Source organism: Podarcis erhardii, assembly GCF_964252035.2.
Source record: "Podarcis erhardii genome assembly, chromosome: 7".
Lineage (NCBI taxonomy): Eukaryota > Metazoa > Chordata > Lepidosauria > Squamata > Lacertidae > Podarcis > Podarcis erhardii.
Window position 1 is genome coordinate 54,736,083 of NC_138511.1, and position 14,892 is coordinate 54,750,974.

General features: G+C 46.6%; 1 protein-coding gene across 5 annotated transcripts in view; it reads right to left on the bottom strand.

The window, feature by feature from the left end:
* Positions 1–14,892, bottom strand: part of MTSS2 (MTSS I-BAR domain containing 2) — a 59,371-nt gene that overhangs the window by 38,616 nt on the left and 5,863 nt on the right. For all 5 annotated transcript variants that reach the window (XM_081872305.1, XM_081872307.1, XM_081872306.1 and 2 more), the window contains exon 2: positions 547–608. In XM_081872305.1, the coding sequence (XP_081728431.1) occupies positions 547–608 (62 nt within the window). The remainder of the gene's footprint in view (positions 1–546; positions 609–14,892) is intronic.

Sequence of the window (14,892 nt, forward strand, 5' to 3'; positions counted from 1 at the left end):
ACCCAGCTTTTGGATCTAATGATATCCAAGGTAGCTTGCAGCAGATTACAATAATCCAAAATCGGCTCTCATTCTTCTGGCCAGTGTCACTCAACTCCTAGAGTAGCTGCCAGCTGGAAAATATACACCACTTGGGGTTATTTGCCCAGCTTGCACTGCTGTTTGGCCAAGAGCGCCTGATGAAACCATAATCTGCCATACAAAATCTACCCCATCACCTGCCACCCTCCAGCTGTTTTGGACTACAACTCCCATCAGCTACAGCTAGCATGACTAGGTGATTTGGGTCTAATGGGAGTTGTAGTCCAAAGCAGCTGGAGGGCACTCTCACTACGTACAGCGCTACTGCCTGTGGGGTTTCAAAAGAACCTGAACCAGCTGGGGACACATTGTTTGTTTTCTAAAGAAAGGAGGGTGTGGGGAGAGGAAGCTGAGAGCATAGAAGAAATCAAGAGTCTCTTTTCATGACACACATGGCGAGAAGACCAGGCTGGGGGACAAATGGCAGCTGTGTTGTTGCTGTGCCAGCTCTGTCGAGAAACTCACCGCAGCTGGGAGTGGAGTTTAGTTGCCTTGGAGTTGAAATCTTCCCAGATGGGGTAGGAACTCTGGAACAGAGAAGGGAGGGGGGAAAGAGTTGAGCAAACAGGTGACTGCTCTGCGTTCACTGCCTGAGCACCCCAGCCCCACAAACAGGACACAACAAACAGCCAATCTTGAATCCAGAGGGCTCCTGTGAAAAGACCAACCGTCATCTCCTTGTACATTTTCAGCATCATTCGTAAATGTGAGCAGCCATCTCTGGCTGAGGATTGTTGCCTCTCTTTGAGAAGAAAACTGTTAAAGGCGGCCATTTTTAAATGACTGATTGTTGAAGCTGAACTTAAAAGAGGCCTCAGCTGCTTAGCAAACCCTGGTGGGAACCTGGTTTACTTTAACCATAGTTACCATCTGGTGCTGATGTTTACATTGTTAAGGGGTGTTGTGCTTGGGAGGGGAAGTGGGCAACCCCTCCCCTGTCTCAGCCCAGCCCTAAAATCTTGGCAAGGGTGAAAATATCACCTCCACTGCATCTGCTGTCCCAGCAGTCTCTTGTCCCCTATGTTGGAGAGGCAGAGATGCTGCCAGGCGGCTGCCAGGTCCAATGACCAACAGCAGAGACCCAGCTGTTTCTGCCGGGTCATGAATGAGGAAAAAATATTTCACTGTTGCAAGGAAGAAATGCAGCTGTCCACATTCTCCTGCCCCAGTTTGGAAACTGACAGGCCTGCGAGAGGCCTAAAGGCAACTCAACAACAAACTTAGCTCTTAACAAGGACTGCCTATAATTTCTTCTTCTGCAAATCCTATCAAGGGAGACGGCAGGGAGAAAGGGAAAGATGCCAAAACGGACTCGCCTCTCTCCCCCCCCCCTTGCACTTTGTGGCAACTTTGTGCTTATGCACTGCTGCACTGCCACATCAAAACCCGGGCTTAACATATAATTTTCTTTAAAGATTCTAGGCCAAACATGTGTCCTCAGATGTAGAAGCAGGACCAGCAGAAGTGCCAATCAGAAACAGTATGGAGAGCAGCACATTTCATGTCCATAGCTTTGCATACTGCTCATGGAGGGTGCTGTGCCTTCCCGGGTCTTTGGGGAGCAACAGCTTGGACTGAATTGCCCAAAGGCGGCTGGAGGTGCCATTTTCTGCCTTTCTTTGGAGAACTGGTTGTTTCCACAGAGAGTTTATGTCCACTATAGTTACCACAATACCACATGACCAAGTCTAAAGAATCCAAAAGGTACTTTATTACTGGTTAATGTTTGCTGAGACAGAAAAGGTGGCAACCCTAATAATTTACCCCAAATTTATTGACCCTTATTGTTATGAATCAACATAAATTGATCTTCTGCATGGGCTCTCTGTGTGGTACAAACTGTGTCTGTGAAATTGAGTGTGTTCTATGCAGGAAGAAAGAATAAATGAAATAACCAAACCTATGCTAATTGATTGAAAAAGCAGATGAGAGGAAAAAATGACCCCTCCTTTTTTTACTGTGAAGGATGGGTTTTTTTATTGTTCATGCTGAAGTTTGTCTTTAAAATAGAAATAACAGTACCAGAACTCCCTCTCCACTCTTAGACCGATTTTGAAATCTTTATTTTTCCACAGCTAGTAGCACGAGTAGTATTAACACTATTAATAATCAGATTTGCTATTTGCTTGCTACCTGAAGGTCTCCAAGTAACTTACAACACTGTTAAAAGAACAAATAAATATACTGTAGCATGGAACTAAAACAAAAAGTAACCCCCTTAAGAGCCACAGGAAACTTGGGCAGCACACTAACGACAAAAGCGTCATCTTTCATCTGTCAAAAGGCTGGGGGGAAACACAGGCTTTCTCCTGGTATCAGTCAATGAAGGCATTAGGCGGGCCTTGCTGAGGAGCACATTCCATAGATGGGAGCCACAACTGAAAAGCCCTCTTCCCTTGTCAGAACCCTCAGAACCAGAATCTGCAGAAGGGCCTCAACAAAGCTCTAAAGGCCCCGGTAGGTTCATATTGGAGATCCTGAGCTCTAAAGGTCAAAACCAGCACTTTGAATTGGGCTTGGAAGCATACAGGCAACCAGTGTTGTTGGAACAGAACTGGTGTTATATGATCTGTTTGCCTTGAAGCTGTCAACAGCTGGGCAGCCACACTCTGCACTAATTGAGGCTTCCAAAGTTTTTAAAAGGCAGCCCCATATAAATTGCTCTGCAGTAATCTAGCCTCGGCGTTACCAGAGAAAAGATTGTTGTAGCCAAGTTATCCTTGTGCAGGTAGGGTCATAATTGAACTGACAGCAATGAGTCTTGGAGGAACGCCCAAACTATGAACCCGCTGTTTCAGAGGGAGTGTAATCCCCACCTAGAACAGGCCAAACGCCACTCAGCAGGTCAGAGGAACCACCTACCAACATTTCAGTCTTGTCTGGATTAAGCTTTAGTTTTACTGGCTCTCATCCAGTCCATTATTGCAACCAAGCACTGATTCAGAACACTGCCTGCCTCATCTGCAGAAGATGAAAAGGAGGGCTAGAACTGTGTCATCAGCATACTGATAACAACACACTCCAGAAATCAGTATGAACCCACTCAGCTGTTTCATCTAGATCAGGGTTCAGCAACCCGCGTCTCCGGAGCCGCATGTGGCTCTTTTACACCTTTGCCGCGGCTCCGGGGCAGATACTAGCGAGGGGAGGAGGTGCATTGTGTGCCCCGACACTCCCCACTGTTTTAAATGTCGTAATGGTTTTGCGGCTCCCAGTTGTTTTTTCTTCGGTCCAAGTGGCTCTTTTTGTCTTAAAGGTTGCAGACCCCTGATCTAGATATTAAAGAGCATGGGAAACAGAACTGACTCTGTGATTCATGCAGGACCCCATACTAGATAAAACACAAGAGTTGAGCAATGCTCCCCAAGAACTACCTTCTGGAGCCATCCATCCAAGGAGGAGTGGAACCTCCACAATGCAGTGCCCCCAATACCCAACTCAGACAGTCGCCTCAGAAGGATACCATGGCTGATGATATTGAAAGTCACCAAGCGATCAATGAGGATCAACATAGTCACAATCCCCCTGCCTTGTTCCCAGCACAGGTCATGTAACTAAGGCAGTTTCGGTACTAAAACCAGGCTTCAGTCCAAATTGAAATGGATCCAGAAAACCTGTCTCTTCCAAGAGCACCTGAATCTGTTTGGCAACCACCCTCTCAAGAACCTTGCCTAAAATGGGGACATTTGATACTTGTCAAAAATTATTCAGATCTTCCAGGTCTAGGGAAGGCTTATTCAGGAATGGTCTTATGATGACTACTACTGATAATAATGGTCTTATTTAATGCTTGATCTCTCCTCTCCTCTTTCTAACATAGAAATAAACCAAATAAAGAATGATAATACAGTACCCTCTGCCCAACTTAAGCCATACTAAAATACGTTTCCTCCCTGAACTGCAAGGAATACCCACCTTTGAAGGGGTTGGCATGAACCACCCCTGTTGGCACTAAACAGCAAGTAAATGGCTCTCTCAATTTGAGACGCTGTTCTTTTTCTGGAGCACCCTTTAATATACGCAAAGCAGGCAAGTGCCACATTCTCTGTCTCTAGGAACTCCAGGAAAGGCTCCAGGTTTCTCCCGGTCCTGCAGTTGTGGAAAACACGGTAGCCTCCTCCACCACTTTCTCAAAACAGAGCTGGAGAGGGGAAGCCCACCCCTTTCAGATATGGCAGAACACCTCCCACTGCAGTGCTCTTACCCATGACAGGATTGCAAACAGCAACATCTCTAGCCAGGCAGTTCTTCAAGGAACCCAGGAGTCCTGCCGGTTCTGATCTAGGGGCTACTTTGAAGAAATTCAGCTCTCTCAGACACAGGCACCCAAAGTGGCACCAAAGTGTTTTTTGTGAGGGAGAAGGAGGTCAAAGCACGTGCCCTGGCAACACCTTTCGTCTCACATCTATCATGCAAGCCCCTCTCCAAGCCACTGCTGGGAACACATCAATCTGACATCAAGTATCTGCATCACATCCAGCTGAGCCTCTTCCCCTTCTGCTGTAAACTGCCTGAACCCTTTGCACTAAAATCTGACTTCCTTGCTAGTAATTATGAAAATCCTGAAAACTATTGCGGGAACTGGGCCACATGTCGAACTGGGCTGGGGGCATGCGGGAAGAGAAAACAGCTTTGGAATGCCTCATTGGCAAAACATGTACTTCTTGAGATGGAAGGTAGGTGGACATCTTGAAAGCAAGTTTTCCAGACAGAAAGAAATGTTCGACCGGGGCATCAAAACTTCTGGGGGTACCACTGAAGGTGGCAGCACCAAGGGGTGGGGGACTGCAAGTGATGCTAGAGCTCCTCCCCCAGATTGCTGAGCGGGGCAAATGAAGATGCTAAATACAGAGTGAGACTATTCACTCGTCTAGTACAGTGCCAGCAGCTCTGACTGGTAGGATCTCTCCAGCATCTCTCCTTAGACAAGAATTCTTTCTGGCCCTACTTGTAGGGCTAGCAGGGGGGACGTAAAGGGGGCCTCCTGCATGCACAGCATGTGTTCTGCTCCTGAACTTATGAAGAGCCTGCTGGATGAGCTACACAAGTCAGGTACAGCAACATGCTTTGTGGAAACATTCCTGCCTCCAACTTGGGAGGGCTGTTTGCTGCCTCCTGCTCCTCTTATAGCCCAGGAAGAGCTCCCTTGCCTTGCTAGAGAGAGCTTGCCTGAACTCTTCCGCGGGTGCTGTGCTCTCCTGATCCCTGGCTGCCAGATGGGGCTGCCTGCTACCACTGCCATGGCTCTGGTTTTGATTTAACTGTACTCTGCTCTCCCACATCCAGCTGCCAATAGAAGCCAAGCCACACATAAACACAGAGACAAAAAAACAGCAAGAGCTGGAGTTCTCCATCTACTCCAGATCTCTATGCACAATCTTGCCCAGCAGCACCGGTCAGATTAAACATGAAGGAAGAGACTATGGAGACTTGCAGAACCAAGAGGAGAGGGGATGTCCCAAGGAGCTGGACATCTGGACTGCAAGGACCAGTGTTCGAAACTCCCATTGTTCTAGGCGCATTTTGCGACAGGGAATTTCATTAGCACAAGCAGTTTCTGAGCTCTGGGCACAGTGCTGCGCCTAAGATTTCAGATTAAAACTGCAGAGTCGAAGGAAAGGAGGACCTTTTTCTGCCTCCCCACTTCCAGCTACTCTCTGAAGACTGGAGAAGAGACCCTCTTAAGAATATTGGGGGGTGGGCAAGGGAAGGAATAGACCATGTGAAAAATGAACACTTTTAGCTGCAGTTCATTCATTTTCAACTTTGAAATCTTTTTTTAAAAAATATTTTTATTGGTTTTTAACATACAGAATTATAAAGCATACCACACAATTTATCACAAATACATTCTTATTGGACTTCCATCAGCACCTCTGATAATCCTCCGTCTTAATCACTTCTTACGCATTTCCTAACTTAATATTGCCTTTACATTCTTAATATATCATGTCTCCTCCTCCATTTTTGCAGTATTTCTAATATTATTCCTCACAGAACTTCTTGCAAACCTACAAACGTCGTCTGGTGATCACAAATACTTTTCAAATAATCCGTAAATTCAACTTTGAATTCTTGTTATAAAAAAGTGCACCTAGACATTCCGTTGTTGCACCCATAACCTAGATTTAAGGTGCCATTTAGCTCCTAGCTTTTATATCTCAGTTTCTAATACTGGTCAGAAGGAGGCAATTCCTACGAATGTATTCCAGGTGGCGAGATGTGGTACTTGCTAAGCCTCTCTTATGGAAATGATGAAAGTAACATTCCGCATATGACATCATGCAAAACCACCTCAGGATAACTTGGCTACAGTGCACCTCAATACTGCCACAGATACACTTGATGAGCAAAATCCAATAATCAACAAGGAGAGAATGCAATCAAGACTCTTTCCAAGGATGAACAACAACAACAACATTCCCTGGCCAGACTGCCCAATGCAGAAGGCATTTGTAAGTGTAGAAAAAACATGCACCCATTTTCTGCTGGATTCTAGAATGTCACAAATGGAGAGGACGAAGTATCTAGACCACCAGGCTTGAAACTCAACTTGGCTTCAAAGAAATTGCAGCACAACCCTCCTTCGTCCAAAATGCTTAGGTAGACATGCTCTATCAAAAATCAAAACCACAACCTGGGGAACTCCCTCCCTGCCCCCTTTTAAAATTGTGTTCACATCCATTTTGTGCTGTAAAATAATTTTATGACATATACAACAAACTAGTCAGAAAGTCTGCCTTGGAGACTTCCCTGTGATCTTTGCCCATGCATGATGCAGAGGGAATCTCACCCTGCTTCTCAAAATCATCAATTCACCATGCCTTCGCCAACCTGGCACCCTTCATCTGCCCTGTAGTACAACTCCCACCTGCCTTTGCCTTTGGTACTCCAAAACATCTGAAGGGCACCAGGTTGGCAAAGGATAGGTTAGGTAGCTAGTATCCCCCGACTTGCTGTGTTTATTGTTAGTCCCTCCAGTTATTCTCTCAAAATGGTTGATCTGAAAAGTGACAGTTCAGTTGTTCAGGAAATAGGATGATGGCAACAATTTACATGGCTTCTTTGCCTACTTGAGAATTTGTCTTTGTCCCTGCCAGCTGGCTCTAGCCACTTGCCCACTCTACTTTGGCATGTGTTGAAGTCATCATGGGTAAGGTGCCCGACAAGGCCCATTAATAACACCTACCCAGGGCCCACTGCTTTGAGCAGCACTGGGGGGGGGGGAGGTTGGGTCGAGTTACTATTTTAATTTTCCCCAGTGCCCCCAGTATAGAATTACCCCAGGGCATTGTGGGAATCAGGCCCAGTTGCCCGGCACTGCTTGCAGCAAGGACTGCAGCAACTAAGTAACACTCCCAGGGCTCCTGGAGAGAGGACAAGGCCTACCAATCAGATGGAGCTGGTGCTGGCCACACAGGCTGTTGGGTAGAGCCCCATAATCTATGTGCTGCCTAATCTTCTGCAGTTCTAAATAAATTAGCATTGTTGTATTATATTGCCAAGGCTCTCTAGTGAAGTACCATTTAAATGAAAAAGCACAGCCAGAAAAGCATTAGTACTAAATAAAATACAAAAAGGTGTTAAAAATGGTGCCCATCACAAACGTTATAGTGAACATGTGCTGAGATTCAAGTGGCTTCTCAGGTGAATTAAACTTCCCCAGCCACAACAGCCCACTGGGGTGCATGGAACATAGTTGAATGACCACACAGAAGAAATGCAGCAGTTATAAGGAGTCAATCCATGGCAATTCTGCTTGCAGCTTACAGCTGAAGTATAGTGACTATGAACACTAGAAGCCCCCAGACTCCATCAGAAGACAGCCCAAGGCAATGCACAACATTTTGCCGAAAACCATCAACCTATTGCCGAAAAAGGTGCCACGAAAACCATAAGCAGTACTGTCCTTTGACAATTTTGGAATGCAACTGCTGACTGGAGTCTGGCATCCTATGGCAACAGCAGAGCCAATGCAGACCCAAGCAGGTCAGCCAATGAATGCGGAAGAGAGGAGAAGAGAAGCAAGGCAGGTGTCAAGTGTATGTTAACTCTCAGGGTTGGATTGATAGCAAGGCATGTTGCCTAGCAGCCAGAGGAGAAGGAAGACACTCAGTGCAGCCATGTGGGTTTTCTAAAAAAAATTAAAGTGGAAAAATTTCAGATGCAAATTAAGGTAATTTGCATTGAAAAAAATTCAGTTTGCATCGGAAAATTATCTTCTACCCAGGAGTGATCTCATTTCGGATGTTTACTGTATTACTCAGCAGATATTCTCCCAGCTGCTTGCAGTGCGGTTTGCAGGGCATCATCTCTCCCTCCCTGGCAAAACTGACTCGCAGTGGAAACCCCTGGAGTGCCTGTGGTTATACAAAGCCCTAGTCACCGGGCTGGGTCAGTGGCCTGCGTGGCGTCCAGAGGAACCTGGGCCTTCAGAGGCACAGTTGTCCTAGCCACAGAGGCCTCTGTCTCTCTGCCAGGGAAAAGCTCAAGCAGTCAACTGCAGCGCCTTTCATTTCTCACCCAGCTCATCTTCCTCCGCCTGCCCTGTGCCAGACGGACGGGTTGCCATGTCTGCAGCTAAGCCTCTTGGGGAAGTCTTTTTTTGTAAAAAAAAAATTGTGTGTTGCCTACCCAAGGGAGAGAAAATGAAGATGTCGGCTCAGTGTGCAGCAGCTGTGAAAGAGGCAAATTCCATGCTAGGGATCATTAGGAAAGGAATTTAAAATAAAACTGCCAATACCATAATGCTGTTATACAAATCTATGCTGCAACTGCTCTTAGAATATTGTGTACAGTCCAGGTCCTCTCACCCCAAAAAAGGATATTGTAGACCTGGAAAATGTTTAGAAAAAGGCAGCCAAAAGGATCAAGGTGAAGAAAGGCTGCAGCATTTGAGGCTTTTTAGTTTAGAGAAAAAAGATATACGAAGCAACAAGACAGAAGTTTATAATAGCTATGCTGTACCTTCACTATCAGAGGCAGTATGCATCTGAATACCAGTTGCTGGAGGTGAGAGTGCTGATGAGCTCTGGTCCAGCTTGAAGGCTCCCCATAAGGTCATTTGACTGGCCACTACTGGATGCTGAACTAAATGGGCCGTTGGCAAGTGGCACAGTCACAGCATGTGCCAAGTGGTACAGTAACAGCATGCCAAAATGATGGCAATAGCATGAAGCCACAGCGTGCAACGGAAAGCTTCTCTCTTTTGCAGTATTTATTATTGCACTTCCTCATTCAACACTACTATTCCTGTCAGGCCCAATGCCTAAAGTGATCCTGGCACTCAGGCCCAGCAAACCCAAAGGCTGACACTTGACCTTTGAATGACAAGACATTCTCAGGAAGGCTCAGTGTCATGCCACCAGGCAGTTCCTGGATTGAAATGGACCTGAACCATCTTGTTTGGCCCCGTGGAACCTCCAGCTGCAGGAGCAGTGTGCACCCCTCAACTCCAGTGGTTATAGGGCCTCCCCCTTGTGGGCTTCTCAGAGGCACCTCTGACTGAGCACTGCAGGGAGCAGAGGGGCCTGTGGGTGGTGTGACAAGATAAGGTGCTTAACAACAGCGGGGCCCTTGTTCTGTTTAACTCAAATGCCCCTTTCCTCTATGCTGCAGGGTCAAGCTCTGAAAATGCTAGGTCTCTGCAAGTCTGCAACAAAAGGGCTGCTTGTGAATGGTGCTGACTGATGGCATCAACTGTGATGCTAAGAAACTGCTTCCCTTCCCAGCTCCAGAAGAGTATTTTAAAAAAGCAACAGAGGAATGTTTCAGATATATATATATATATATAAAAGCAGGTAGCCCAACGTAGCCATCGAGGCAGGGCAAGTCCAATGGCAACCCAGCCAGATGGGTAGGGTATAAATAATAAAATTATTATGAATATTATGTGTGACAATTCCTCCCTCACGCCCATTTTCCCCTCCCCTTCTTCGGTTGCTTCCTGTGTGCCATATTCTACACCACAAGCTCCAGAGCCAAGGCATCCTCTCACTCTTCATAAAGCACCATTTTCATGAATGGACCTAGATCAGTAATAAAGGGGTAGTTGTCATTCAAGATGAGAAGTCAGGAGGGAAGTAGGATTTCCATTTGTCATTGAGGGGCCCACCAAGAGTTATTTTCTGTATTATATCCACCTTCACCCCGTATTCCACCTTCTCTCCAACACTTTAGGCAGGAGAGCTACAGGACGAGGCCCAAGCATCTCCTTTCAGGGGTTGCCACCACCTGGTCCTCACAGCCAAACAATCCGCTGCTCCTCTGAAGCCAGACAAAACTCTGCAGCTGCTCATCTTCTGCTCAAAGCGCGGAGCCAACTGTCACTTTGCTGCTTCTGGCACACCTGTCACGGATGGTCCCCACTGCAGGCAGCCAGTCACTGCAGACCCCGGAGCTATTTTCAGAATGCTTTGGAGAGATGGTTTTGGAAGTGTTGCCAGTCTCCACACCACATATACTCCCTCTCTCACACACGCTATTTTAATCCTTAAGTTGTACTTTTGCAGGGTAGCCTAAATATCAATCACCATTGCGGACAACAGATTCAGAGATGGATGTTTACAGAGAAAGGGTTAATATTAAGATGGCAGTGAGCAGGGCAGAAGAAAAAAATTTGTACAAATGTTGTGCACATGAAGGGGGAGGATTAAGCATTGCCTACCACAGACAACAAATGAATCAGGAGCGTGTCATCGGCAATAAAACACCACCCCCATATTATCCACCATATTGCCTATACTTCTGACCAAGTAGCATGGGATGCCAGTATGAAATTAATGTAAAATTAAGCTGTTGTGTATATGGTGCCCATTACATGGAATGACCAAGTCCACATCTGCTAATCTGGGAGAGTGACAATGAGTTTCCCACAGCACCTGCTCAGATATGCCATCAAGAGAGGGAGGGAGGGTTGCCTCCTGTACCTATACTTGGGACTCACTTCCTCACTTGGCCCAGCCAACGTGGTCCAGAGAGAGGCTTGTGGGCCAATATCATTATCCTCTTTTAAGTATGGCTCCTCCAGGACAAACATACCTGCTGGCTGGGATAAACTGGCTGTAATATACAAGTGATATACAAGAGGACCGAAACATGAAAAGAACTTTGATCTGCAGTCATTGTACAAAAGAAAAGACTAAGAATCCTGCTGCAATGGAGTCCTCCAAGAAGTTCATGACAACAAACAGAATTGACCAGAGAGCTGCAGAGAAGAGAGATAATAACAGCCCTATGGTTTCATTATGAGTAACGCTAACAATGTGTGATCCCTATCCCACCTTTTCATATATAAGCTAAAACCTGAAGTGAAGAATAGAGAAGCCCAACAGCAGGATTCAAAAATAACAAGGGGTTCTGGGGTTTCCGTAAATCATAAGCTAAATGCAGGCCAACTCTGATGTGGTGGCGAAAATGACAAATGCAATTCTAGGCTACATTAGCAGAAAAAAGGCATCTAGAAGATGTTGTTGTAACAGCATCACCCATCTCTGCTTAGGTTGCACTACACCTGGACTGCCATGCCCACTTCTGTGTAACACAGTTTAAGAAGGATATTGGTAGACTGGAAAATGTCCAGAGAGGGCAGGAGGCCAAGTCCTAAGAGGAGGAGAGGCCTACAGTGCTTTGAATGTGTAGCCTGGGTAAGAGGATTAAGAGGTGAGACGATAGCCATCTGAGACGATAGCCATCTTCAAAGAACTGAAAGGCTGTCACAAAGATGATGGACCAAACTTCCTTTGGTCCAATTAGCTCAGAAAGGACTACTCTGGCAGAAGCAGCCCCTCTGAGGGTCTCTGTCAGAGAGAAACGTCTTTCTCAGACTGCTCCTGAGGATTCTTTAACCAAAGTAGCTGGAGATTGAACCTGGAACCTTCTGCATGCAAAGCATCCATTCTGCCATGAAGAACATCAGAAGAGCCCTTCAGCAGCTGGATCAGACCAAAGGGGGCTCATGTAGTCATGCATCCTGTTTGCACAGCAGCCAACTAGATGCCCCAATGGGAAACCCACAAGCTGGACCTGAGCATAAGAGGGTCCTCCCCTCCTATGGTTTCCCACAACTGGGATTCAGAATGGATAGTCAGACCTGCTAGGAAAGACTGATGCAGCTGTACAAGTCCAGGATGGAGAGGGAACAGTTTTAGAGATGAAATGATAGCCGTCTGCAAATACCTGAAGGGCTGGTGTAGATGACAGGGCAAATTTATTTTGTGATCGTCCAGGATGCAGGATCAACAAGTTCAAATTACAAGAAGTGAGATTTTTGAGCAAACATTAGGAAAAATGTCCAGCGTGCGTGCTGCTTTGACAGTGGGACAAACTGCCTCAGAAGATGGCCACCTCTCCTTTGTTAGATGCACCTCAGCAAGGGCTGGATGGAAGCTGTGACTTCCTGCAGAGGTTTCCTACAGGGGGAGTTTTGACCAGTTGTCCTTTGAGATCCCTTTCCCACATGTCAAACTCCAATGTTACAGGTCGGACTCCAGTCAGCTCCTCACCTGATCTTGTTTGAGAGTTGGGCAGCAGCTGGAGCTATGTGTTCTGTGTGACCTTATCCTGCCCCTTCCTTGGCCTGCACACCAAGCAGTGGACCCTGCTCAGTCCACATAGACAAAAAATAAAAATCACTCATTAACAGAGAAGTGAAACCCTTACTGCTTCTGCCCAAGGGCAGGAGGCCCAACAGTTCTCATAACCACGAGCCCTTGAAGAACGAACTGAAACACCTTGCAGGTCAAGGGTCTGTGGAGCAGGCACGGCCCCCTGGATCCAAAGCTGAGGATCCACTTGAGAGGCTGTGTGGGTTGATCCCTGGTGAAAAATCCCTACAACTGTCAGATGAGGCTCCTCACTTGACCTTCCCTGCACAGTCCTCAAGAACGCCAGCACCCAAAGCTTGGGGTCCAGGCCAAAAACGACCTAGTATGTGCCTTTGGATACAGTCACAGATCTACTCATGAGTATGCAATCTCTGATACTCCTTCATTTTCACTCCCAGCAGCTGTGGTTTCAGAGACCAGAGGGTTTCAGAGGGTATAAGGCCTCCCAGTTAAGCCCCCCAGTAGCTGTAAATAAAAAAGGGCTTCTGTCTCCTTTTTGAACTCCCTATGAGCCAAACCATGTTTCCAGATTACATTTTGGATCTAAAGTGGTTGTCTCTGCTTGACTTCAACTTGTTGAGACTATGCTACACCTTGAACCCTGAGTTTTGGTAAAAGGGTTTGCCCCTGTTGGGATGAGAGCCTAGCCTAGTCCCCAAGGGCACCCACTGGAGCACAGAGCCTAGGCTATAGACTAGAGCTACAAACAGCTGCACACAGGGTGTTCCTGGTGGTCCCTGCACTTCCGGGTTCTCATTTGGGGATGCAATGTGGATGATGGCTGCTTTGTGAATTCAGCAGGAAAGAAATGAATGACTCAAACAAGAAAGTAGGAATGAATGAAGCAAACAGCTGGAAAATCCAGGGCAGGCAAGTTGCCTCTTCTTTCCCCTAAAATGGCGATAAATGCTTTCACCAACTTGGTGTCCTCCATATTATTTAAACTGAAGGTGATAAATCATGCTGACTGTGGTTGATAGATGGTTGTGGTCCAAAACATATGAAAAGCACCAAGCTGATGAAGGCTGGCATTGGCCAGGGCCTCCGGGCTCTCTCTTGGTCCAGCTGCATTGGCACTATCTGTCCAGGCCCTCCATGGGGCACCCCTTGTTCTGAGAGTGGGAGGCTTCCTTCTCCCTGCCCCCACAAGGATCTAGGCCTGAAGAACTCACTGCAACCTTTTTTGTCCTCTCCCTGGCTCTGAAGGGCTCTAGAGCAGAAAATGGCTTCCCCACCCCCCTCTTGCCCCTGGGGAAAAGCTGCTGGAAACAGGGCGGCATCAGAGCTGGAGGTTAGCCCAAAGCTGGGCTTCCTGAGAGTTGCAGCTTCAATGTGAGAAAAGTTTGTAAATGGTATATAAGCAGGTGTAGGATGAGGCATCCATTTTTTTAAGTTCCACTGAACCACCTAGGGCACCTCTCCCTTTTCATTCCTCAGAAGATGATATGGGAAGGGAATCAACAGACTTGAGGAAGTCTTAAACTCCTCACTTGCATGCTTCCTTTTGTCTGAAAAATCAGAAGCCCCTGCTAACTTTATCCACATGTAAACATAAAGGCCTCCAGCCCCTGCATCTAGTTTTGGCTTTACTAACTTTTCATTGCTAACCTGGCCTGCACCTGTGTACAATTAACATCTGGAAGGGGAGATGGAAGCCTGCAGTATCTATACACTTAAAGTGCTTTGTGCACTGAGCCTGAGTGTCATCAGTGGCAGAAAATGATGCTCAATCCACACCAGGGGAATTTAAAATTATGGAACATGGTGTTCTGTCTGTGCTTTGGAGATGGTCAAAGTTTATCCCAATATTTAAGAGCACCTAAAAAGGCCCATCCCCCATGAAAGGCTTGTTCAATAAAACGAGACTGAGTGCCTGGCTACATTCTCCTTGCATTCCTGAAGCTCAACCTGCGACCTCATCATCCTCCCATTCATTCAAGGCTTAACCTTTGAGCTGTGCTTTCCCCTACTTCCAATTCATTTGTAAATTCTAAATGAAATGGCAACAATTATTTTAGCTCTGTTAGATTAATTAACAGCCACATCCTATCCTCCAGTGATGTCAACTGGGCAGTCCAGGACTACCTCTCAGTCACTTAGTGTAGGCATCACATGAGACAATGACCTTGCGACTCATCCTATGTATGTCCACCATCCGCTCTGTGGAGAAAGGGGCACAGCGGAAGAAGTGGAGGCATGGCCCCTT